Source organism: Orycteropus afer, unplaced genomic scaffold (genome assembly GCF_000298275.1).
Source record: "Orycteropus afer afer isolate SDZICR_OR568_19922 unplaced genomic scaffold, OryAfe1.0 scaffold00016, whole genome shotgun sequence".
In the NCBI taxonomy this organism is placed as follows: domain Eukaryota; kingdom Metazoa; phylum Chordata; class Mammalia; order Tubulidentata; family Orycteropodidae; genus Orycteropus; species Orycteropus afer.
Window position 1 is genome coordinate 21,757,079 of NW_006921603.1, and position 26,517 is coordinate 21,783,595.

The following is a 26,517-nucleotide window of genomic DNA, read 5'->3' on the forward strand; positions in this document are numbered from 1 at the left end:
CCTTCCCTTCCACCAGCATCAGTTTCCTCATCTACAAGATGAAAGTTCTCTAAGGTCCTTTGCAACACCAAAGCCTTGGTGTTCTGTGGCTTTGAGACAGAAAATGACAGCACATACCAGCACTAAAGGACAGGAAGACCGTGAAGACAGAACAGCTGTTAGTTTGGAGGAATGTCAACCAGCACACCAGCAGGAAAAAAGAGCGGGATTAACAGGAAGCCTGTTCTACCTCCAACTCAGAGGACCCAGTCTCCCTCCACCTGATTGTTATCTTATTATCATGCTTCTTAAACTCAAAGAATAAACATGGCATATTTTCTCATTTTACTCAAAAACTGAGGAAAGCAATTCTAAATTTTGCACTAAAACTGTGACGTACTTTAGACTAGAATGCAATCATTCCAATGTATTTTAAAAATGAAAAATGAAGACTTAAAGAACTCTTGGCTTGCATGGGCTTTTGGATTATGGCTACAGAGTTACCGGAAGTGTTTATTCATTGGACCCTGTATTAGAAGTATTCTCAGGGAGAAAGCTTGATGGGGAAGCCCAGAACCTTAGCTATTTGAATCTTATAAGGGGGAAAACCCTATCTGTCCTGAATTATGCTATGCTAAAGAGAATGGAACTCACCATTGGACTGATCTTCCCCATAGTTCTTGTGGGATGGTGCATACAAGAACATCAAAGCAAAGACGTACAAGTTCCACATCCCATAGATGCCTGTGAAAAAGGCACTGTTCACTTGGACTGTGACACCACCCCACTTCCAATGGCCTTCAGTCACCTATGGAAAAAGGACAGTGTCATTTATTTAGATCAGAGAATAAACACAATACCAACACAGGACCCAACCAATGCAAATACTAGGTCTTTTCTGTAAGGGAAACATGATAGGGTATGTAAGATTCCCATCTTTTAACATGAATCATACCAGTATGAGGGCTTTCTATGTGTCAACAGCCCTAGTACAGTAGTTAAAGCACTTGGCTGCTAACCAGAAGGCTAGTGGTTTTAACTAACCCACTAGCTGTTCTGTGGGAGAAAGATGTGGCCATATGCTTCCATAAAGACTTGCAGCCTTGGAAACCCTATGGGGTAGTTCTGTTGTGTTCTACAGAATTTCTAGGAGTCGGAATTGACTCAAAAACAGTGGGTTTGATTTTGGGTTCTATGTGTCAGGCACAAATTCAATGGTTCTCACCTTGGCTGCACATTTGAATGACCTGGGGAGATTTCAAATACCCAGATGCTCAGTCCATATCCCAGATTTATCAAATCAGAGACTTGTGGCTTTAAAATATTTTTAAAGCTTCCTCATTAACTTCATTGTGCATCCAGGTGGAAACCACTGTACTAACGGCTTTATATACATTAATTCATTTATCCACCAAGCTGAAGTAGCTATGATTATTAGCTATTACAGTAGGTTTCTATCTCAGTGCCAGTACATCCTATTCCCTCCCTCTTGTAGGTCTCTGTTCATACTTGATCCCACCAGAAGCACCTTTATCAAACTACTCCCCTATTCAAATGCTACCAAAACTCTTGCACAAATGCCTAATATCTAGAGCCATGCTGAGCTTGCCACCTCTCAAGTCTTATACATTTAGTCTACATTACAGATTATTTTTCAGTTCTACTATCTTCAGTAGGGAGCTCTGGTGGTACAGTGCCTAAGGCATTTGACTGCTAACCAGAAGGATGGCAGTTCGAACCCACCAGCCACTCCACAGAAGGAATATGGGGCAATCTACTTCCATAAAGATTTACCACCTCAGAAATCCAGTGGAGATTGCTATGAGTCAAAACCAATGCAATGGCAGTGGGTTTGGTTTTCGGTTTACTATCATGAGTAATTCACAAAATGTCACATGTGGAAAAAAAATGCCTTCTCCACAAGACATGGGTTCCTATAGCGTGGGAAGCATGCAGTAGACAATGGCTGGTCCAATTCTGAGCAAAGAGTAAAAGCAGTTGCCACTGAGTTGATTCTGACTCATAGCAATTCTACATGTGTGAGAACAGAACTATGCTCTGTAACATTTTCAACAAGTGATGTTCTGGAAGTAGATCACCAGGGCTTTCTTCTGAGGTATCTCTGGGTTGACTTGAACTTTGACCTTTCTGTTAACCACCGAAGAAGCGGAAAGTAGGTGCTCGTTAAATACCTGGTGATTGATCTCAATGCATGTGCTGGCATGAACTTGCAAAACTAAGGTTATACATTCCTTAGAGAAAAAGAATTTGAGAAACATTGTTTTGAATTCTACATTGAAGTATAGACATTCTTCCCTTTTGGATGTCTTGTTTTAGTAACTCTGAAGAGACTGGGTGGTATCAGAATCTCTGAGTGTTTTCTCAGTATATACATGCCTGCTTCAACCTTCCATTCCCTTGAATTAGGAATTTCAACACAGGCTGTGCAGGTGACCCAGAGACTTTCATAGTGAAGAAGCTCTTCTTTCTCATGGCCTCTTTCATTACCCCTCTAGGCACTAATGTCTGAGCAGAGGTACTAATCTGTCCCTAAAACAGCAGTGCATTATTATCCCACGTTAAAAAATGATAACAATGTGCTAGAGTCTAATACTTATCCACAATTTTAATTCCTTCTCTCCTGTCTTCTCAGCTAGATGTAAACTCCATGAAGGCAAAACAGGGCTGTTTTGTGCACTGCTGTGACTTCAGTGCGTAAAACACCATAAGCCCTCAGCGAAGAGGTGGACAAAATGAACACTAAAAACACAGTTGCCATTGAAGGGACTCAGTCATAGTGACCTTGTATGTGGCACAGCAGAACTGTGCTCCATGGGGTTTTCAATGGCTGATTTCTCAGGAGTAGATGGCCAGGTCTTTCTTCGGAAATGCCTCTTCATGGACTTGAACCTCCAATCTTCCAGTCAGCAGCCAAACGCATTAATTGCACCACCCTAGGACTCCAAATGAACAATGTATCGTCTATTTTCTTTAGTGTGCCTGTGTGGTGTGTTACAAAGACCGGGCTTCAAATTCAGACTCTACCACTCACTCTGTCTTTAATGTAAGACAAAAATTAAGACCTTGAACTTCAATTTCTTTACGTGTAAAATAGAGATAATACTTAAAACATGCAATGCTGCTGAGAAGAGTTAAGTTAAAAAAAATTATAGAAATTGTGTGGCACATAGTAAATACTAGATAAATCTTAGTTATCTATATAATGTCACTCCAGGTCAGTCACTCATAAAAGTAATTATGAAGCTTTCATACATTCTACAATTCTACAAGATATGTTCTGAAGCTACTTTTAACTGTGTTAATGGTTTGGCAATTGTTTTGAGGGCTGTCTGATGACATATGGATTATGCTGAGAACTGTCAACCAAATTGTTGAGCTGAGTGACTAAAAATCTGTGCCAGTTCTGAGATCAATGAAATGACTTTTATCACTTCTGCTGGCTACAAAAAATTTTAACTAGGAGAAAAAGAAAGTATTGGACTACGTTCCCATGACAGCTTCATGAGGCTGGCTTACACAAGCCACCTCCAGGGGCCCCTTCTAAGTTGTAAGATCTCACACTAGATCTAAAAGTTGATGACTTTAAGAAGGAGAGGGATTTAATTTCCTCCTTAGGATGCAGTGGGTCTGTATTCATTGGGGTCGCTCTGTTTAATGCATCCCCCACTGGGGACCATGGCAGCATAGTAAAGGTGAAAGTATAGGTATTTCTTCTTGAGAGACCTGGAGTGTCAGTAAACCATGATAACTCTTCTTGACTTACCAGTTTTAGTTTCACTTTGTTGATACATTATTGTTCATGTTTATCATTCACAAATAAGTTACCACCATGAAATCCTGTTTATTTTAGAAAATTATAAAATTATTTTATATGAAGTTTCCAGGAATATATACATATATATACACACATATGTGTGTGTGTGTGTGTGTATGAAGGATTTTGTAACCATTATTAATTATAGGACAATTCACCAGCATTCGCACTACTTAGAATTTCTAAGAAGAAATGTCTCCTAATGTTACTCTTCTCACTTTAAGTACCAAAAATAAAAAAGAACCCTAAAATACATTTGCCCTCAAGTCAATTCTGACTCATGTGACCCCATGTATGTCAAAGGAGAACTGTGTTCCATAGAGTTTTCAATGGCTGATTTTTCAGAAGTTGAACACCAGAGCTTCTTCCCAGGCTCCTCCGGGCAAACTCAAAGTTCCAAGCTTTCAGGTTAACAGCCAAGTGCTTTAGCCATTTGCTTCACCCAGAGACTCCTCAAGTACAGAGTGTTCTAATTTTATAAATGTTACACTAATGACTTAGCATCTTAGGATGACTCCTAATATATATAATGGAAGGGGTGAGGAACTCTAGATATATAAACCCAAACCAAATCCATCCAGTCGATTGTAACTCACAGAGATCCTATAGGACTGAGTAGAACTGCACCATAGGGTTTCCAAAGCTGTAATCTTTATAGAAACAGACTGCCCCATCTATCTATTGTGGAGCACCTGGTTCGAACTACTAACCTTGTGGTTTGCAGCCAAATGCCTTAACCACTGCACACACACACAGTACCTGGAAAAATATGTTCCTGCTGTCCTAACACAGGGAACAAACACTTCAGTGTGTGATTAAGGAGAGAGGATTAGGCTGGGTGAGCTATAGGTACTAGGTAAGACCTAGTATGACAGTTATTTTCTTCTGCTCTGGTGAAGTGGTAGGTGCTTCAGCTAGGGGAAGGACCTGTGGGAGACTATTTCCTGGCATAATAGCTGAGAATATTCAGTATTGACAATTTTGCTGAAACTGATTCTTGTTAGGATTGGCATGACTGATCCCCCTAAGGAAATGCCCAGTGTGACACACAACAGTGCTCAGTAGATATCTGTGGAATGAATGGGAGCAAACGTCTAGGGATGTGTAGGAATGCCAGTACAAACGCATGGAGGCAAGAGGGGGAAAGAGAAGCAGCAACTATGAAGAACTATCTGACTGGAAAGTAAAAAGAAAAAAAAAAGTGCAGCTAGCTGTATGATAATCGCATTTAAAATGAGAGGAGATGACAATGGGTAACAAGTGTTACTTCATTTAAATAGTGCTCTTTATTGTTTCCCTTTATTGTTACTTAAAACAAGTAGTTAACCAGATGTCAGCAAGGTTAAGATATTTTTGTAACAAAAAGGATAGCAGTGGTGGGACTATAAAATGGTACAACCATTGTGGAAAGCAGTATGGCGATTCCTTCAAAAGTTGAAATTAGAAATACCATTTGACCCAGCCATCCCATTACTAGGTATATACCCTAGAGAAGTGAGAGCCATGACAAGAACAGATATATGCACACCGATGTTCATCGCAGCACTATTTACAATAGCCAAAACATGGAAACAACCTAGATGTCCATCAGCTGAGGAATGGATAACCAAACTATGGTACATACACACAATGGAATACTATGCAACGCTAAAGAATAATGTAGAATCTGCAAAACACCACATAACGTGGATGAACTTGGAGGACATTATGCTGAGTGAAATAAGTCAGTCACAAAAGGACAAATATTGTATAAGTCCGTTATTGTAAAACTTAAGGAAAGGTTTATCTATTGGAGGAAATTTTCTTTGTTGGTTACCAGGGGTGGGAGGGGAGGGGAGGGAACGCTGTTAGATAGATAGTGATAAATATTGATTTGGGTGAAGAGAAGGGCAATGTACCAAATGGGAGTGACCAATACGGCACCATTGAGGATGAGAAAGACAAAGAGAGGTACATGGGAAGTACAGACAACAAATATGAACCCTTTTGCTTATACAGTACTGAGTTGTCAGTGAAGGCAAACAGGGGTATAAGGATGGATAGATAGGTGGACAGGCTAAACAATTAGGTATGTCTAAATGGGGAGTGTATCCAAGATCATATATAGGGTTGGCAGACAATGGTCCTGTAAGTTTATGTGAGTGATCAGAATTCCCAGGTGTACAGTAGAGCTGACAAGGGGCAAGGTTATGGTCATTGCTTGGTCACAGCCAGCTACCCAGAGGGACCGAGTAGTTGATCCTGCGGGCTTGGGACCATAGTCACAGGGGACATCAAGCTCAATTGGCATAACATACTATACAAAACATTGTTCCACCTCCTACTTTGGCGAGTAGCGACTGGGATCTTAAAAGCTAGCAAGCTGCCATCTAGATGCAACAATGGGTGTCTCCTCGTCAAGAAGAAAGAAGAAAACCAAATGAATGGAAACATCAGTCCTAGCGACTGGTACACCATCTGATCTGCAACCTATACAACTATGAGACCAGAAGAACTAGATGGTGCCCGGTTACCACTGTCATCCACTTGGAAGGGATGTACGAGATCCTGCATAGAGAGGGAGAACAATGTGGAACAAAACTCAAAATCATTTGGAGGCAAAAAAAAGAAGGTGGGGACCAGGTTTGCTGGTCCAACAGAGCCTGGTGAAACCACTGAGACTATGACCCCTAGCTGCCCTTCAGGTCTGGGATTGAGCCCACACCTGTGGTTTGCAGCCAAACAAAGAACAGGCAAGTGAGTTAAACATTTACCTCAAGTAGACACACACCCTGGAGAGAACAATCATGGGAGAAGGAAGGGCTGCTTATGCACAGGGAGACAGCTCAAGGGAGCAGAAGAGTATGGAGGGATGGATACTGGGAAGAGGTAACTATGGGGAGGAAGTGGGACGGGAGCTGTTGCATTGTAAATTTTGGTCAATGACATGAGACAAAGTATATGTGAACTGCTGTATGAAAAGTGAATTTACTCTGTAAATCTTCACCCAAATCAAAATAAAATTAAAAAAAAAAAAAGGATAGCAGTAACATTTATTCAACACTAACGACGTGCTAGCCATTATCTTAGTATTTGATGTGAAATACCTTATTTAGTCTTGATGACAACTCTCTGAGGTAGGTAGGTAATATTTCTATTTAGCACATGGGTAAAGCATGGCCCAGAGAGATGAAACATCTTGCCCAAGATTGCTCAGGCATATCGTTGTATCTCTGACTCCAGAAAATGTGTTCTCAATTATTATACAGCACAAAAGTAGGAATATTACCTTAAATGGTTGCCACTCTCTTAAGATTGTGAGGCATCTTATAGTGTAAGGTCAAATTTCCTTGGAAAATGCACTTAACTCTTCATGGTGTACATTATTTATGCAGTTTATATATACTGTATATTAATATGTTGCTGCTGTTGTTAGTTGCTATTGAGTTGGCTCCAACTCATTGAACCCCATGTACAACAGAGCAAAACATGGTCCAGTTCTGTGAAGTGATCATTGGTATGCTCAAGTCCACTGTTTATTTTGAGTGCCTTCCAACCTAGGGGACTCACCTTTCAGCAGTATATTGGACAATATTCTGTTGTTATCCACAGAGTTTTCATTGGTTAATTTTCAGAAGTAGATCACCAGGCCTTTCTTCCTAGTCTGGATTAGTCTGGAATGTACTATATACTCTAAACACAATAGTGTATAAAGAAGCTCTGGTGGTGCAGTACCTAAGGCATTTGACTGCTAACCAGAAGGTTGGCGGTTCAAACCCACCAGCCAGTCCATGGAAGGAAGACTGGGCAACCAAGTTCCATAAAGATTTATCACCTCAGAAACCCAAAGGAGGTTCTGTGAGTAGGAATTGACTCGATGGCAGTGATGTATATAGTATACTATAAATTGATTATATACACAAAACCTAATTTCACAGAGAACCATGGGATGAGATACTCATAATATGGAGGCACATGGGAGCAGAGACATAGAGAAAACAGCAGATTCCAGCTCCCATCTCATGCTTGCTCTGGGGCATATGTGTATTGTTTAGAATGAAGGGCAAAATTATCCACACCATTAAATTTGTAATCTCTAAGTGTATTTTTCCTGCTGAGGGCAAGGAGTGGAATTTGCATAAATGAACTGTGTATATAGTATAACTCCACTGCTAAGACTAAATTGGGCTCTCCCCCCTCTCCCCGTTCAATTATTCATGCCTGAGACATCCTGAGCTCTGAGCAAATTCCCACCACTATGTACCACAATAATCAGCCTCAATAGAGCAGGCTTTGTAAATCCACATTTTATTAACGCCAGGGCAAGAGGTGACAGCCACCCCTTTTAACATACAAGGAGAAACATCAGGTACCTCAACCACCTCTCCTCCCCTACAAAAAAAAAAAACAAACCTCACCCTGTGCATAAGCCTTATTTCTAAAAGTCTCTGTTTTTCTTGGTTTTACATTTGAACAATTTACTTTTGTGTGAAACCACCCAATTATACCCCTGGAGCCAAGTGAAGGTCAAATCCCTTTACACCCAGTAGTCTTGACAACCAACATTCCACTTAACAACAAGATATCCAAATCCCAGACACAGGCCTCTTACTGGAAACATTTCCTCTGTAACAGGATGAAATAATCACAGAAAGAGAGCCGGGGGCAGTTTCTCTGGAAGTTTGCTGCATGTGGCTTGACCTGAATGTCAGGCACCTGGGGGTTCCCTTAGTGAGAGGTTGGTGACCTTGTCTCCCTACATTGCACAGCTGTTCCCTAATTCCTGCCACCTCCAAATGGGACACCTCCCCCCACCTACACCCCCAGGGAAGGAGCTGCAATACCAGACTGTGATGTACCATATCTTGGTTGCTATGACTGAGGCCATTAAAATAGTAGGCATTAGAAGACTGTACCTTAGTCCCCAGTTACAAAGCCTCAAGGTCACTGCATTCCACAGCTTCCATCAGTCTTTCATTCCTGGCCTCAGAGCTTCAATATCCTGGCGAGATCCCCTCATATTATATTTCACGGGGCTTTAAAATGCAAACTCTCCCAGCAAGCCCCAGAGGATAACGGGGGTGGGGGGGTGGGGGGGTGGTTAATACATTCCTTTCACCTAAGGCTGGGATCCATTTCAGAAAGTTACCCAATAGGTTTTCTTTCAGGTGAGATCATTGGTGAGACATTCCAAAATGACATTCAAAAATAAATCCTCTGATGACTGTATGAATACAGGACCTGGGACACTGTGAGTTACACCTGAAAACATCTTAGATGTCTATAAATAACTTCAAAAAAACACCAACCAGCAGGAGGAATATGAGGACCTAATGGAATCCAAAAGACCTCACTGCTCCCCACCTAGAGTTGAAATCCACCCTGGGCTGACTGTAGCAGCAGATATAAAAAGCCAGCCACAGGCTGGAGCCAAGTCAGAAAATACTGGGGCAATGGAACATTCATCTTTTTCTCCGAAGAAAAGCCACAAACTAGGCTGGTTGGAAGACAAGTGTCCTTTGCTTAAAAGGGCACACCAGTTAAACACGAAAAGCCTGGAGATCTACTTCCAAAAAATCAGCCAGTGAAAACCCTACAGAGCAAAGTTCTACTGTGACCCACATGGGGGGATCACAAGCAGAAATCAACTTGATGGCAACTGGTGTGTGTGTGTGTGTGTGTGTGTGTTAATAAATATAATTAAGCATGTGCACAAAAGAGCCCTGGTGGCACAAAGGTTAAGTGCTTGGCTGTTAACTGAAAAAGGTTGGAGGTTTGAACTCACCAGCCACTCAGCAGGAGAAAGATGAGGCAGTCTGCTTCTTGGAAGTTTTAAGGGGCAGTTCTACTTTGTCCTATAAGTTTGCTATGAGGGGGGATCAACTCAATGGTAATGCATTTGTTTTTTTGTTGTAAGCAGGTGTTTGGTTCATTCTGGCAGCATGTCGCCTTAAAGATCAGCAAAATATCCCTGCTTACTTCAGGTAGAAGGAATGCTCAGAAGAGACAAAGAGAGTGACATGGGGATGTGAATGACCTGAGCTTTATAGTGGTAGAAACATGTGTTAGGACCAAACGCCCTTGCTTCCTGCTTCCCTGGTATTGCTTTTCATTCCTGGACCCATCCTTCTTGAGACTTTACTTCTCCAGGCAGTGCTCTTACACTCTCAGCCTTGCAGAAGTGGGGGTGTAAATGTCACAGTGCATTACTGAGGGGCTGGAGGGCCTGGAAAGTATTTTGGTCACACGAAGGAAAGAATTAACCAAGGATAGGTCATGTTTAGGCACATGCCTTCTTTGAATTTTGGTGGTTGAACCTCAACTGGTTGAATAAAAAACTCATTCAGAATTTGAAATATTTTTATTACATTTGGAGTAGAAAGTAAAGTTTCCAAGGTTTTATAAACAAACAGCCTGATACAAATACAGCACTGTTAGAGGTCAAAGAAGATGTGAACAGAACTTATGAATGTATATATATTTTTTCCATTCACTGCAGCCTTCAGTAGAGCAGACAACACTAACTCGCTGGGGAGCACAGCCACCATGGCTCTAACGAGGAAACCAGTTACCATCAAGTCCTTTCTATTCATGGTGACCTCAACTGTTGCAGAAACTTATTGCATGTCCTTTGGCAAGACAATCAACCTTCTTGCTATTCATAACAGCACAACTATCCACACACTTACGATATGCCAAAAAAAAAAAAAACCAAAAACATTGCCACTGAGTCGATTCTGACTCATAGTGACCCTGTTGGACAGAGTGGAACTGCCCAAAACATTTTCCAAGGCTGTAATCTTTATGGAAGCATATTGCCACATCTTTCTCCTGCTGAGTAGCTGGTGGGTTCGAACCACAGACTTTTCGGTTAGCAGCTGAGTGTTTTAACAACTGCACCACAGCTCACTTACAACGTGCCAGGCACTCTGCTTAGCATGCTACATACTTTACTTCCTTTGACCCTTAGATCCATCTTCTGCACTAGTACTATTATTGTTTATATTTGAAAGACAGAAAAGAAAACCTTAGAAATAGAAATCCATCCAAAGGGTCACTCAGATGGAAAGCAAGACAACTGGGAAATGTCTCTAGAGCCATTAGATTTCATATGACAGCAAAGTAGGATACCAATTCCTACCCTACTTACTTCACAGGATTTTGTGAAGTCCAAATGAATGGTAGATACATAATACATTAGACTTAAATAGTACTTTCCACTTTTCAAAACAAGTTGCCAATATTTAAAAATTATCATTACCATTATTGGGATTTCCAAGGATAGCTAAATTTTGAGTTTTAAAAATAACAAGTGTGAAAGATCAGTTCTATCAAGGGGACTTTAGAATTACTTTTTGTGTTTAACAGACAACATAATTATTACAAAGAAAGGCTGATGAACTGTCCAGGGGATCTATGGTAATAGCTAGATAAGGATCAAATAAAATTAATACATTGCTTGTCAGCATTCTGTTACAAGGCTGAAAACGGTTACTCTTAAATAAATGGAATATGCCCCCTTCAATCTAGCTGCCGACTTAATTTATTTGGCAATTTTTCCCTCTCTAGGGCTGCAGTAAAAGAAAAATTCAGTCTACCTCCTCTGGTCAAGTAATAATAAGACTGATTATTGTTGCTGCTTAGCTACCATCAAGGCACGGTGGTCCCATGCCTGCCGGGATCAGACCATTGTGATGTACAGTGTTTCACTGGCTGCTTTTCAGAATGGATTGCCAGGCCTTTTTTCCTAGTCTTAATCTGGAAGCTCCACTAAACTTGGTTAGCATCATAGCAACACACAAACCTCCATCGACAGAGGGGTGATGGCTGTGTTTGAGGTGCGTTGGCCAGGAATTGAACCTGGGTCTACCACATGGAAGAAGAGAATTCTACCACTGAACCACTACTGCCACTACTCCCAGATTAAAGGGGTCTAAATAAACATGGCTTCAACTGTTGTCCAGAAAGATAGCCTCTCTGATATTTTCCTCAGTGATTCTGTACAATTTTCTGTGCACAGTAGAGGGATCTCTCCAGGGACATTCCCACCCTGACATCCCAGGGTTCACTTACCTGGCTAACGATGAAGAAGATGACGGTCATAGCAGCACAGGCCAAGGTAATAAGCATAAGAAACTTAAACCTGAAAATTAGCCCCTAACAGGAAAGCAGGAAATGGTTAGTTTAATATACCACAAGCTACCATCAATCTTTATCTCAATATATAAATCTATGAAAAGCTAATTAAAAAAATTACCTCACATCAAATCCCTAGGAATAAAATAATTGCACAAAGTAACATTTCTTATGTTGCAGAGGTGAACATGGCTGGGAAATTTCTTGGACCAAATAAATCCTGTGTATTATCTCACATAAAACAGCAATACCAGGGCTTGGGAAATTACATTCACAGCACGTTTCGAAGCTGCTAATTTCCCTGCTAAGCTGGTTATGCTTCTCTGCAAGGGTTCAAAGTTACCAAATCCAAGTTTTCTTTGGTTGTAATAAAATTCTGCTCCAGTGAGCACAAAGAAATGTGCATATTAATCAACATGAAGTGGATTTGGTTGAATTTTCTCATGTTTCACTCTAGCTCTAGCTAAGCCTCACAGTAGCCATGGTTTTCTGAGTGCAGGATTTAAGGCAACCTGTGTCTCAGGGAGGGACATCTATTATTATTTAGGAGTTCTAATTTGCAACTGTCCCATGGATAACAGAACAAAACATTGTCTTGTCCTGCACTAACTCCACGATTACTGGAGTGAGTGTCCAATGAGTCAAAGTGACTCAATGGCAACTGACAACATTTGCAGATATACTGCATATAAAACCCTGTGGGTCTGCAGTTTTTGCTCCCCTTTTTACAGAATAAGAAGGCCAGTGTCTCCGAGGGCGGTCACTGAGGCATGAGCCCAAGAAATTCTTGACAGATCAAGAATATGTTTGTTGTCTGCATTAGTGACCTGAGGAGACGTTAAGTGTCTTCTCTTGAACGAGATGTGAGATCTGGAAACTGAGATTTGCTTCATTTGAGCACCTGCTGGAGATTTAGGGGAAACACAGAGTTTGGAAACAGACCACTTAGGTTGATCCCTAATCTTTAAGGATTGATTCATGGCAGAGAACCTTGATCCTAAACGTATCTCAATCCTACCCTAGTCAAATCTCCCATGTAGTATGCCCCTACATTCCATCCCAAAGCTGAAGAACCTGCTGAACAAGTTTACTCATTACTGTAGACAGAAAGAAATTTTTACCACAGGAAACTCCATGATTTAGATCAACCTGTTAGATGCTTCTCAGAGTAAGATTTAGCCTTGAATTTTGCCCACAGATCCTACATGAGAATCTCAATGTATATTTGAAAGAGAAGCCTTTCAGTGTTGAGCCACAGATGTGTGTGTGTGCGTGTGTGTGTGTGTTTACACATCCAACAGGACATATTGAGTACCAGTTCCAGAATGAGCCAAGATTTGCTCACCTCATAGTGTAGCCGCCGGACCTTGCTCATGGCCGGCAGGCTGGACTGCTTCCCACTGATGTTCCGAAACACCTGAAACACCATGAAGCACAGAAACAGGAAGTAGAGGCAAAGGCAGATCCCAGCCACAATGATGAAGGCCATCTGATAATATTCCGTAAAGGAAACAGCATGCCAGCCAAGGACATATGCTGAAAGGGCACACACACCGCTTCCCAGCTCTGCTGGCAATACTCTTTGTCTCCAAATAGTCAAGTAATTTTCAGGGAGATAAAATAGTAAATGAGCACTGGCATTCTAACAGCAGCTAGAGAAAGGAGTTTTCTGACTCAGGGGAGTCTTCAAATTGGCTTTCTAAGTCAAGTAAGAAGAGGAATGGGGGCTTTCTTATTAGAAATGCAGAGTCTAGGGCCCACCACAACCTACAAAACCAGATTCTGCCTTTTAACAAAGTTCCCGGGAGATTCATATGCACAATACAGTTGAAAAGCACTAAGAGGGTGGGTATTGGTTGCTAAACAGTGATTAGGTGAAAAGCTGCACTGAAATCACTGTGAGAGTTTAAAATGCAATTTCCCTGGCCACATCCCAGACATATGTAATTGGATTTTCCCAGGGCTAAGGAACCAAGTATAACTATGTTTGGCAACCACTGAGAGTCGTTAAGACCCTGGAGTTTTATAATTATGAAATTAAGATGTCCTGGAATCATGGAAAGGAGTTGGAGTTGGGGTTGCCAGGGTCCCTAGGCATGAGATTGAAGGTCTTGAAGTAAAACTGGGGATGTAATATTGTTTGCAATTTTTTATCACCACAGAAAATCTCATCAAATGGAGCAGGGAGCAGAAGGATACAAGCACAGGGAAGCGGAGCACAACATACTTTGAGATCCATTAGTGAGACTATGAGACCTTTCATGAGAGCCAAGTATGAGAACCACCAAACTTTGGAGAAGAGCATGCTGGCTTGGCATGCAGCTGACCTGATTCTAACTCCCCTCTACTACAATAACTTCAGGAGTCCCTGGATGCTGGAAATGGTTAAACGCTTGGCTACTAGCCCAAAGTGTGGTGGTTTGGACCCATCCAGAGGTGCTTTGGAAGACAGGTGTGGCAAATGGCTTCTGAAAGGTCACAGCCTTGAAAACCCTATGGAGGATTCTACTCTGCAGACACGGGGTCACTAGCAGTTGGAATCTATAGAACAAAAGGGCTGAAGTCAACCTAATAGTGTAAATATTCCCTTGACTGTGCTGCTAATATTTTGGGGCAGTAGGGGAGGTGAGAGGTTTTAACTCTCTTATCTTTAAAATAAACATTGCTTTAATTTAGTTTTCTCATAAAGTTCTTAAGAGAAGAAGAAAACCAATATAATTATCAGGGTCAGACAAGGTATATTTACCAGCACATGACAATATATCATTACCCATCAAAGAAAAGTCCAACCCAAGACTTTCTCTGCACTCCAGAGGACAGTCTTTTTCTCCTCAAGCACTTGATATGCTATTCAGGGAGATAAAATATTTAAATCCAGCGTCCTAAAAGGGATAAGTGAGCACTGTCGCTTCTGCTTCACGAAGATGACTCAGACAGAGTTTATGCCAACCAACCAGAAGCCTCAGCTACTCCTCTGTAACTAATCACCTTAGCCTTATCTTCGCTCAGTCTCAGGCATGAATAGCAGCAGCTCAGCATGCCAACATGCCAAGGTCATTTTAAGAAGCCTGGAACACAGATGACTTCAGAAACAGGCTCTCACTCAAGGGCCTGGAGACGAACCTATATAGCTCCAGGGAAAAGCTCGTCATGCTTCAGTCTGCAGTAAACAAGTGTATAATAGATAATTTAGACAGTCAGTGGGAACTCCAGACAGTCTGATCTCTGCCGTGGGGATGTGCTGCAGCCTCCCCATTCTGCCTGCTCTCACCCAGGCTTAAGAGCAGTCATTAATTCTTCTCATTATTTGCCTTAATCGTGCTGTTATCATTAGTCTGAGGATCAAAGCTCTGTCTGATCCCATATGGAGAATATCAGAAGTGATTTAGAAAATGACCTTGGGAACCAGGCGGCTATGGAAAGAAATAAAACTCTGAGCCCAACAAGGAAGGATACAGCCAGCTCTGTTCCAACATCTGTAGTCCAGATACTGTAGAAAGGATTTGTGAGTTGGACCCCTCTACAAAGAGAAACAAGATGAAAAGGCAAAACACAATTCATAAGATGGCAAAGGCGGGGGGGGGTATCTTCCTTGTTACATATTCTTAACTTTGCAGATGGCGGGTGGGGACTATAGTTAGTGTAAAGAATGTGACAGAGAACCGAAAGAGAAATGAGCTTTCATTTCATTTCATTTCAGATCAAATGCTCTGCATCTATACAGCATCTATATAGATTCAATCATAACCTTTATCTGGGGATGTGACCACATCAAACTCTTTCATGCCAGGGCAAAAGATTCATGGTCATCATTCCACTTTTGGAATACTCCTCCTAAAGGGATGGGAGTGGGCATTTCAGCTCTGGGCTCCATGGGCACTTGCTCACCTCTCACACATGTCAAATATGAAGAGGCAGAAAGAACCAACAGCAATAGGTCCAACTTGTTTCCAGTACCCTGCAATGTGATTCCGCTCATGCTGATCCTAAGGAAAACCAAATTGAGACATGAGATAAAGATGAGAGGAGAGCAAAGCAATTCTATAGATGAGTCAGTCATTCAAACAAGACTTGCTAACCACCTCTTGTATATCAGGCGTCATGCTAGACTCTAGACACACAAGAATGAGTGAGATAAAAATCTCTGTTCTTAAGGAGCTCATTTTCTTTGGAGGAGTCTAGCACATAAACAGACAATTACAAAGCCCATTGTAGCAATAAGATAGCAATAAGAACAGGATGCTATGGAAAGAAAAGAAAGGCCTTGTACCTGAGGCTGGGGAAGTTTTGTGGTCCCAAAGTAGCTCACTCAGAATTAAATCCATGTGTGATTTATAACTTTGAAGCAGAAGTATTTACAAAGGTGGGGTGGTTCTCATAGGAGCAAATAAAGACTCCGAGATATTAAAACATATCAAGTTTAAGAGGTTTTATATAGTTAGGAAAATAAATATATTTTTCTCCTTATTACCATTATAATCAAGATGAATTCTTCTTAATAGATGTACAAATACACTAAGAGCAAAAATGGGAAAAAATAGGGTGAGAAAATTGGGAAGAGCAAAAGATATGTCTTAGTCTCCAGGCTAGGGCTCTGATGGGACAGTCCACACCAGCTTACTGTGGGTGATCTAATCTGGCTGGCTGTCCTACTGCTGTGCCAGAGCCCCGTCCACTCCCAGTCCTGGTGCCAAAGGCTAATTCTCAATGCGTCACCACTGAAGGACCCTCATATGGAGTGAGCAGTAGCCAGAGGCTCTCTCTCCTTGCACTGGTCCTGAGGGCAATGATGAAACCATAAGGGAATTTAAAAGCAGTCCGCTCTACTAGGGGACCTATATGTCTGACATGAGGACCAAGTTCCAACTGGTCTACAGCTTTAGCCACAATGTGATGATGGTACCATTTTAATTTTTATCCATGGTACCTTCAAGCATCTTGAAATAAGATTTGGAATTTGTGAAAACTGATGATGAGACTAGACAGGTTACTATTTCAGGCATTACTAGGCCACCTCAACAAGCTGCCAGCTGGAACGAGCCATGCCTGCATTCTCTAGAGGTTAACTTGGTCCCAGAGAGAAGCAGAGCTAAAGCCCCACTCAAGTCAAAGGATAAGAAATAATAATCATCATTACTATTTGGTTTATTCTCTGCTAAGTACTTTGGTCACATTTATCTCATTTACTTCTCATAAACACCCTATAAATTAGGTCTATTAATCCCATTTCACCGTTGAGGAACCTGAGATTCAGAATGGCGTAAGTTACCTGCCCAAGGCCACTCAGCTAGCAGAAGGTGCAGCAGAGTTTACACCAGAGCATCTGACTCCAGATCTTGCACCATAACCACTAGCTTACCTCACAGCTAGAGTTGAGGCAGAGGGCTAGGGCTGGTGTGGTCAGTTCAGCAGCCTACACACAGCAGCCGTGGTGTGATGTCTGTCCCTTTCCCAGGGGGCTCTTACCATCATGTGCTCACCACAGAAGATGATCCAGAAGGAGAGAAGCATTGCATAGAAGATGCCCTGTCGAATATCACCAAACAACAGCATCCAGGTCCAGTCAAACCCAATGGAAAACCATTCCACAGGGATGTTGATAAAAGTCATGGAAATACCAAGGGCAAAGATGACTCTGATGATGAGAACACATCAGGAAAACCTCTTTATTTATCTGAGAGGCAGGTTTTTAAAACTCAGAAGCCAGTTTGGGGAATGAGACGTTACTTATTGATATAGAAGCCATAGGATCATTTTCTTAGCTCTCACAAGTTCCTATGCAGAGATGTAAAATGTCCTATTTAGCTGGAACAACTACAAAATGCAGTGCTACTTCAGCTTTTCTGTACAAAGAACCTTACTTCTTAATGACCTAAACTTTATTTTCAATACCATTTCAGATTAAGAGCTTCCTACAATGTTTTTGTACTCCCTTGACTTCTTAAACAGACCCCAATGAATAACTGTTTTCTCACAGGGATACAGGTTATCATTAACCTGATCAATAAGAACACACATTATGACAGCCTCAGCAATTATGAATTATGTAAGCATATTTATTTCAATAATAAATGATTCCAAATATCTAGGAAATACAAATTCCTCTGGCTACTTGTTTAGTTTACATTTCTCTTCCACGCACTCTCGATCACTCTATTAACTGCCACATTGGAATTGACTTGAGAGCAGTGAGTTTCTCTTTTCTATCAAAACATGCTTCATGTCAGTTAATTTATTCATACCCATGCAATACATGCTTATTATGTGCCAGGCACTGTGTCTCAGCTATAGTAGATACAGGACCTGTTCTTTCACTCATACAGCTATAGTTTAGTGGGAGAGCTAGACAGAGACAACTGAAACAGAGTGTGACAAATAACATGATAGAGGAGTGCACCGGCTGCTAGCAGGGCCTCTAACTTTGACAGAAACAGAAATTGTGAGTTGAGATTAGGTAGATGAGAAAGGACATTCCAAGCAGAGGGAAGAACCTGGGTAAAGGCACAGAGGCCTGGAAGAACCTAAAGCATTTGGGGATTTATATGTACTAAACCAAAAAGACCAAACCCACTGCCACTGAGTTGATGCTAACTCAAAGCGACCCTCACTGGGTTTTCCAAGATTGTAAATCTTTATGGAAGTGGACTGTTTCATCTTCCTCCTGTGGAGTTGGTGGGTTTGAACTGCTGACCTTTTGGTTAGCAACCAAATACCTTACCCACTACACCACCAGAGCTTCTTCTATATGTAGTACATATCAAAAAATGACAGGAAATAGGACAAGAAGAATATCAAGAGTTGAGCTCATGAAGTATGTCTCTGTACAGAGTTTGAAATTTATCTTTAAGAGACTGATAATCCAATGAGTTTAAACAGTGGAATACAATTCTTTTATAAATTGCTACCACAAGTATTTATTGAGCTTCTACTATGTGCCATTTACTGTTCCAGATGTTAAGGATATGGCAGTGAACAAAATAGGCAAGATCTTGCTTTCATAAGAGTATTCAGATAGGGGGGAGCTCTGGTAGCATAGTGGCTAAAGCACTTGACTGCTAACCAGAAGGCTGGCGGTTCAAACCCACCAGCCACTCCTCGGAAGGAAGGTTGGGCAATCCTACTTCCGTAGTGATACTGCCTCGGAAACCCAAGGAGGGGTCGCTATGAGTCGGGGCCGACTCGACGGCACATAACAACAACAACAACAACATTCAGATAGGGTGATATGAGGGTGAAGGGGAAAGTTAGTTAATAAAGAATAAGTGTTATAAAGAAAAATAAAGTAAGGTAAGAAAATGGAAAGCAATGGGGGTGCTATTTAATGTAAGGTGCACAGGAAAAGCCTCTAAAATAAGAAATACTGCAGCAGGAAGGAAATGAGGTGAGCCACAAAGCTGTCTGGGAAAGAACATTTCAGATAAAGAGAGCAGAAAGTGCAAAGTCCCTGGGGTGAGACATGTCAGGAATGTTTGAGCACCATCAAGGTGGCCAGTGGGTGGTAGAGAGGACAGAAGAGGAGATCAGAGATGGCATGGGGCCAGATGACACAGGGCTTTGCAGGCCAGGGCAAAGGAGATGAAAAGCCAGGAGAGAGCTCTGAGCAAAGAAGTGACATGATCTGATTTACACTTAAAAAGGAGCAGTCTAGCTGCTGTGTGAATAGACTGTAGGGAGGAAACAGTGGAAGCCAGGAGAGCAAATTGAGAGGCTATTTACAATAAAGCAGGTGGGAAATGATGGTAGATCAGATGAAGTTGGTAGTGTGAAAATGGTGCAATATCCTGGTAGATTGTATGGTGGGTGTGAAATGAAAAAGGGAAAAGAAAAGGATAACCTCTAATTTTATAGCCTGAGCAGCTGGAAGGAGGGAGTTGCCATTTGCTAAGAGAGGGAAGCCTGGGGGAGGAGCAGGTTTGAAATGCAAAGAATTAAGTGTTGTTTTTTGATACAAGTGAAGATGTTAAGTAAGTTAAGTAAGTGGGTCTACAGTTGGAAGAGACTGGGTGGGGACATAAATGAAGTCTAGAAATCATTTTTAAAGTCATGAGACTAGATGAGATCATCTGGGAAATAAGTGTAGCTAATAAAGAGAAGTAGTCCAAGAACTGAGTCCTGGCTCCAAATTTAAGAAGTTGGAAAGACAGGAGAAACAGCAAAGGAGACCAACTTGTGGCTAGCAAGAGAGAAGGATAATCAAGAAAGAGTGGAGGAGGACCAGTGAAGAAAAATGGAATGGTTAATCATGTCACATGCTACTGTTGTATCAGAAAGTGAGGACTGATAAATGACCATTGGATTTGGAATGTGGAGATCATTGATGACCTTGTCAAGAACAATGTCAGTGGAGTGATAGAGAAGAATTCAGACTGGAATGAGTTCAAGAGAGAATAGAAGGAGAAGAAATACAGACAAGATTTTCAGAGTTTTGCTGTACAGAGGAACAGAGAAAGGGTATGGTGGCTTCAGGTAAAACTGGGGAAAAGGAAGACTTCTGGTTAAGAGTGGGAGATGTATGTTTGTATATTGACGGGAATAATCAATATACAAATTCTTTCCGTAGAAACAGAAAGACCAATGATAGAAAAGGGCATATATCAGAAGCACAGTCCTTACATAAGTGAGGACTGGGCTTAGTTAGAAACATGGTAGTTCATCTACTGTAACACAGAGAACTATCTAGTTCTGGCAATGGAAGTGAAGGGCAGATACAGAATAAAGGAAGTAGAGCCCTTAGGATTTACTGATTTGCATACAAAGAAGAAAAAGGACTCCAGGATGAGTTCTGGTCAATTCACTAGCCCAAGTGACATACTGACTGCTTAAACTAGACCCCAGCAAAAGCAGGAATGTGACAGACCATGGGATGTCAGTGGTCAATGAGTGCTCTGAAATCAGCTCTTACTTTTCCAGAAGCACTGGGGGTCGGGACATCATGGTGATCCTCCTCCAGTACCACACCATGATGATGAAGATGCTGGGCGTAAGGAAGGTCTTCATGGCAAACCATACCTTGGTGAAGCCTCCATTTTGATGGATTCCCTAGACAGAGATCAATAATAATTTTGAAGTTGGCTGTATCTTAGTATTATTTTCTACCATCCAATACATTTGAGAGAAGAGGATGGAGATTTGGTCTGCTGTACTTAGAAAATCTAAGAACTTTCTTCATATTCACAGCACGTAGTGTCCTTTTACTACCTTTGGCTTCTCTTCAGACACTACAGAACTAAGTTTGTGTCAAAAGGTATAAAAATACACCCTCTGTGCTAAGAGAAAGATTAAGATTATGATCAAAGACTTTTCTGTAAGGATTTTCCTAAAAAAAAAAAAAAAACTAGACCTAACCTAGGTGCCTGAAATGTAGAGATTAGTTAAATATGTTAAGGTAAATCTATACAACTGAATGTTAAAAACAGTATTGTAAAATATATTGATATTATATTCTTAATATAATATTATACAAAAAATGCAAGGAACAAAATGTGTTATATATGCAATCACTTTTTGTCAGGAAGGATTATATTTATATTACTGTTGTTAGTTGCTGTTGAGTTGGCTCCAACTCATGGCAACGTTACATATAACAGAACAAAACACATGAAAATCTCAACAGTGGTGTTCAGACGGTAGGATATTACAGTTATTTTATGTTCTACTGTATGTTCGTCTGTACTTTTCTGATTTTTCTTAAAAAAATGTATTTCTGGTTGATTTCTTTTTTTAAAATTGTGATTTGGGTCAAAGTATACAGAGAAAATTCATTTCTCATAGAGCAGTTCATATACATTTTGTTTCATGACATTGATTGTAATCCCCTTAATGTAATAGTTCTCTTCCTACTCCTTTCCCTGTGTCCTTCTTTCCTATGCATTCCTGCCTTCTGAGCTATCTCCCTGTGCAAATATTGCCCTTCTGATCTCCCATGAATGACTGTTCTAAGGAGTATACCTATCTAGTATAAATGTTCACCTTATATGCCTGTCTGCTGTTTGTATGGAAGCCACAGGAGTGAGTTCAACTCCAGGTGTGAAGGATGACTAAAGGCCATAGTGTCAAGGGTTTCACCAGTCTCTATCAGACCAGTAAGGCTGGTCTTTTTTATGATTTTTAAGTTTTGTTCCATGTTTTTCTTCCATTCTATCTAGGATCTCCTATTTTGATCCATTTGTGAGTGGTTGATAATGGTAGCCAAGCACCATCTAGTTCTTCTGGTCTCATGTCTTGCAAGCTGAGGTTTACATGGTCCACTAGTCCCTTGGACTAATTGTTTCCATGTCTGTTTGGTTTTCTTGATTCTTTGCTCCAGATGAGGAGACACCAATTTTTGTACCTAGATGGCCACTTGCAAGCTTTTAAGACCCCAGTCACTACTCACCAAAGTAGGATGTAGAACAATGTTTTTATATAGTATGTTATGCCAACTGCATTTGATATCCCCTGCAACCCTGGTCCCAGCCTACAGACTCCCTTAGGATGGTTGGCTGTGGCTAAGAACTTATCTTAACTTTGCCTTCTTTATCTGTACATTCTTATAGCACATACAAATACGTATGTAGAAATATCGTCTACTAAACTTATATATGGTCATGGGTATAGACATTTCCCTAGACATAACTGATCATTCAGCCTGTCTACCTATGTACCCGTAGATTAATGTTTGTTATTACTGATAATGCAGTATTGTGTATGTAAAGTGTTTATGTTTGCTGTCTGTATTTCTTGTGCACCATGTCTTCCTTTTCCTTAGTGTTATTGTGTTGGTCACTCACTTTTGGTATATTGCCTTTCCCTTATCCAAATCAATACTTGTCTCTTACCTACTTAGCAATTTTCCCTCCCCTCTCATCCTCTCCATTACTGGTAATCAACATTGAAAATTTTCTTCCATATATAAACCTTTCCTTGACTTTTTACAATAGTGGACTAATACAGTATTTGTCTTTCTGTGATTTCACTCAGCATAATGTCCTACAGGTTTAGCCACATTATGTGGTGTTTTGCAGATTCTACATTATTCTTCAGTGTTGCAGAGTTACAGAGAAAATTCATTTCTCATAGAGCAGTTTATATACATTTTGTTTCATGACATTGATTGTAATCTCCATAATGTAACAGTTCTCTTCCTAGTCCCTCTCTGTGGTTACCTTTTCCCTGTGTTCTTCTTTCCTATACATTCCTGCCTTCTGAGCTATCTCCCTGTGCAAATATTGCCCTTCTGATCTCCCATGACTGACTGTTCTAAGGAGTATAACCTACCCGGTATAAATGTTCACCTTATATTCCATTTTGTGTATGTATCATAGTTTGGTTACCCATTCTTCTGTTGATGGGCACTTAGGTGATGAAAATAGGTGTGCATACATCTATTGTGTCCTGGCTTTCACTTCTTTAGGATATATACCTAGTAATGGGATTGCTGGATCAAATGGTATTTCTATTTCCAACTTTTTAAGATATATATATGTGGCCTCCTTACTCCATGTTGTACTTTTCCTCTGCTAAACAAATAAACTGGAAAGCATTCATCATCTAAAACACTACTGTTCCCTTAATGTTTGTTCTTGCAAGACAAAGCATTTAAAATTAATTACTTTTATCTTGGTGTTTTCACTATGCAATCATGATCATTAAAATAAAATCTTAAGTGGGCATACAGTAATTGTTTTCCATTTCTGTAACCTCTCTCTCAAATAACTTCATTTTATGTTCTCAACTGTCATGAGTATCTTAACAGTCCCATTTCTCAGATGAGACAACTGAGGCATAGGGATGCCAAGAGTGAGATGAGATTTCTAATACACAAGCCCAAGAACTAGTACCTCTAGCATCCCAGCCTGCTTGGATTACTTACCACCAGCCGGATATCCTTTATCTCTCCAATCCCAACGTTGATTTTCTTCTTCTCGTTCACGGGTAGTCGGATGTTTAGAAGGTAGTACTTATGAGCTACAGAGCCAATTTCCATGAATGGAAGGACATCACACTCATAGTAACGTCCCTCATGATCTGGAGTCTGAAAGAAAAGCAGAGAGGTTGGGGCAGGATCACTATTTCCAACAGACGATGCCTGAATTCTCTTATCTTCATCTCATGTCACCAATTAAAAGAAGTTCATAGTTAAAGATACACCTTAAAGGAAAAGATTAGTAGGGCCCAATAGACGCATGGTGTTCAACACTCCTACCCCCTGTAAAAAAAAAAAAAAAAAAAGCCATGTGTGAGGTGGAACGAAAAAGAAAAATTATAGGTAAAAAGCAGAAACCCTTCTATCTCTTAACATCTTTCTCAGACCTTTCATCCTCATTAAAAACAAACAAACAAAACCTAATTGCTATCCAGTTGATTCCAATGCATGATGATCCCATGATTGCAGAGTATAACTGTGCTCCATAGGGTTTTCCAGGCAGGACCTTTTGAAAGCTTATCACCAGGTCTTTTTCTGAGGCCCCCACTGGGTAGGTGAAAACTGATAACCTTCAATAGTTAATAGTCAAGCACTTAACCAATTCGCCACTCAGGGACTCCACATTAGATGTACACATTCAACTAACCTAGTCTACCGAGGCTACCAGGGCTTTGTACTTGCAACATGTCAGAGACCTCTAAGGCTCTGTGGAAAAACCAACTTGTTATATGTTCAGGATGAAACCCTTGCTGAAGTACCTTACTCTCTTTATGATAGTTACTTATTTCATAGTTTGGCCTGAAGGAGAAGCTACAGCAAGCTGAAAAATACTTCTTTTTATCGACTTGATGAGAAAAGAAGCCACCCAAAGTGTCCTTGGACTTTGGGTAAGACAGGGGAGTAAAGCTAATAATGGTGTTAGTTTGCCAAAGAGGTCTACTCTGAATTTTCTGCCTCCAAGGCTTCCTAACAACCCACAAGGCAAGATCAGAAAAAGAAACAAAAATTTTAAATGAACAAAAATTTAGCCCAGTTTCTAGAAAAATATGTTAGGCTTCCTGCCAAACAATTTAAGAGACGCTGCACAGTATAGGTTGGTGGGAGATTGGATAGCAAGAACACAGCTTGCTTCTGAAAACTAATTCTGCTCTATCTCACCAGGACTCCTGGCTATGTGTACCTGTTGGAGGTTGGTGGGAGGAGGTAAATATGAGCAAGGAGATGCATGAGCCAAAGCAGACACGTTTCCCTGATAAAGCAGCAGGCACATTTTCCTGATAAAGCAGATGAGTGTTGGGTTTGTATGCAGTTGCAGTGTTTGCCTGACACCTGATCAAGTGATATGAGAAGCCTAATTTGTCCTTACAAAACCTGAGTGATAGCAGTTCTTGGGACCTCCATTTGTTGTAAATCTCCAGAGTAAAATATCCAGAGGAGAAATCAAAAGAAGACAACAAAGGTCTGTGGTCTGTGTGCGATGGGTTCTTCCCTATCTGTGATCTTGGAAGGGTTCCTTACCAGACAGTTGGGCAACTGAAGTTTAGAGTGCAATAAACCAACCTTACAACAGAGACAGAAGACATACATGGCAAAAGTAGAGGTTGCAGGTCTTTTTTCAGTATCATTATTCAAAGACCAGACCAGGGGGAAAAAAAAACAAACCACCACACAGTTGTCACAGAGTCAATTCTGACACATGGTGACCTCGCGCGTGCCAGAGAAGAGCTGTGCTCCATAGGGTTTTTAATGGCTGATTTTCTGGAAATAGATAACCAAGCCTTTCTTCAAAGGCACCTCTCGGTGGACTCAAACCTCTAACCTTTCTATTATCAGTGAAGTGCATTAACCATTTGTACTACGCAGGGACTCCTGTTTGAACACAGAGTTGGCCAACATCTGGCTCATGTGCTTCCACGCTTCCCTTCCCCACCCATGGCAGACATCATTCATCAGTCATGGCAATGTTTTATCCTCCAAGTTCTGAGGGTCTCCTGTCAGATACCACCAGTTGATTAAATTTAGCATGTGAGTTAGAAAAACTCCTCAGCTGTGGGTTGGATAATTCTTCTTGAATATATTGTCCTTCTCTCTGTTCCACTCCTTTTTCTCTTATGTTTGCAAAACAGAGATAGAACTAAGACTGAAGGAACTATTGAAAATATATTATAGGCTCTAATCTCTGGAAGGAAGATGGGGCAATCTACTTCCATAGTGATACTGCCTCAGAAGCCCAAGGAGGGGTCACTATGAGTTGGGTGCGGCTCGACGGCACATAACAACAACAACAATCTGACCTCAAATTAAACTGCATTGAGGTAGCTGATTAGCCTTTGTGGTAACACCAACAGCAGGGTTTTCTGATGTGCTCCAAGTCAGGTTTTCATTTATTTATGAAAATTGAGAATTTGAGGAGGAATGGAAGAAAAATTATTTAGCTTGGATGCAATTATTTAGCTTGGGATGTCCAAGATCCCAAAGGTGGTACAGAATTGGGACAAAAGCATGAGTCTTCCAAGTCCAAACCCAAATATACAAACCTATTATTGGGTCTCCAGGAGCAAGGTAAGCACGGGTGGGCTTGTGCTTACTCACTGATCTGCACTGAACACTTTCCCTTGTTACCCTCCCGAGAGGGACCGGGTCTCCAGGAGCAAGGTAAGCATGGACGTAGCACAGAGTAGCA

General features: G+C 41.0%; 1 protein-coding gene across 1 annotated transcript in view; it reads right to left on the reverse strand.

Moving 5' to 3' along the window:
• The window catches only part of WLS (Wnt ligand secretion mediator), a 159,651-nt gene that overhangs the window by 10,470 nt on the left and 122,664 nt on the right, over nucleotides 1–26,517 (reverse strand). Inside the window, exons 4-11 of the mRNA XM_007959377.2 lie at nucleotides 23,781–23,942; nucleotides 20,832–20,968; nucleotides 17,396–17,564; nucleotides 15,818–15,915; nucleotides 15,386–15,449; nucleotides 13,275–13,418; nucleotides 11,867–11,950; nucleotides 634–787 (exon numbers count right to left, since the gene is read on the reverse strand). Coding sequence (XP_007957568.1) covers nucleotides 634–787; nucleotides 11,867–11,950; nucleotides 13,275–13,418; nucleotides 15,386–15,449; nucleotides 15,818–15,915; nucleotides 17,396–17,564; nucleotides 20,832–20,968; nucleotides 23,781–23,942 — 1,012 coding nt within the window. The remainder of the gene's footprint in view (nucleotides 1–633; nucleotides 788–11,866; nucleotides 11,951–13,274; nucleotides 13,419–15,385; nucleotides 15,450–15,817; nucleotides 15,916–17,395; nucleotides 17,565–20,831; nucleotides 20,969–23,780; nucleotides 23,943–26,517) is intronic.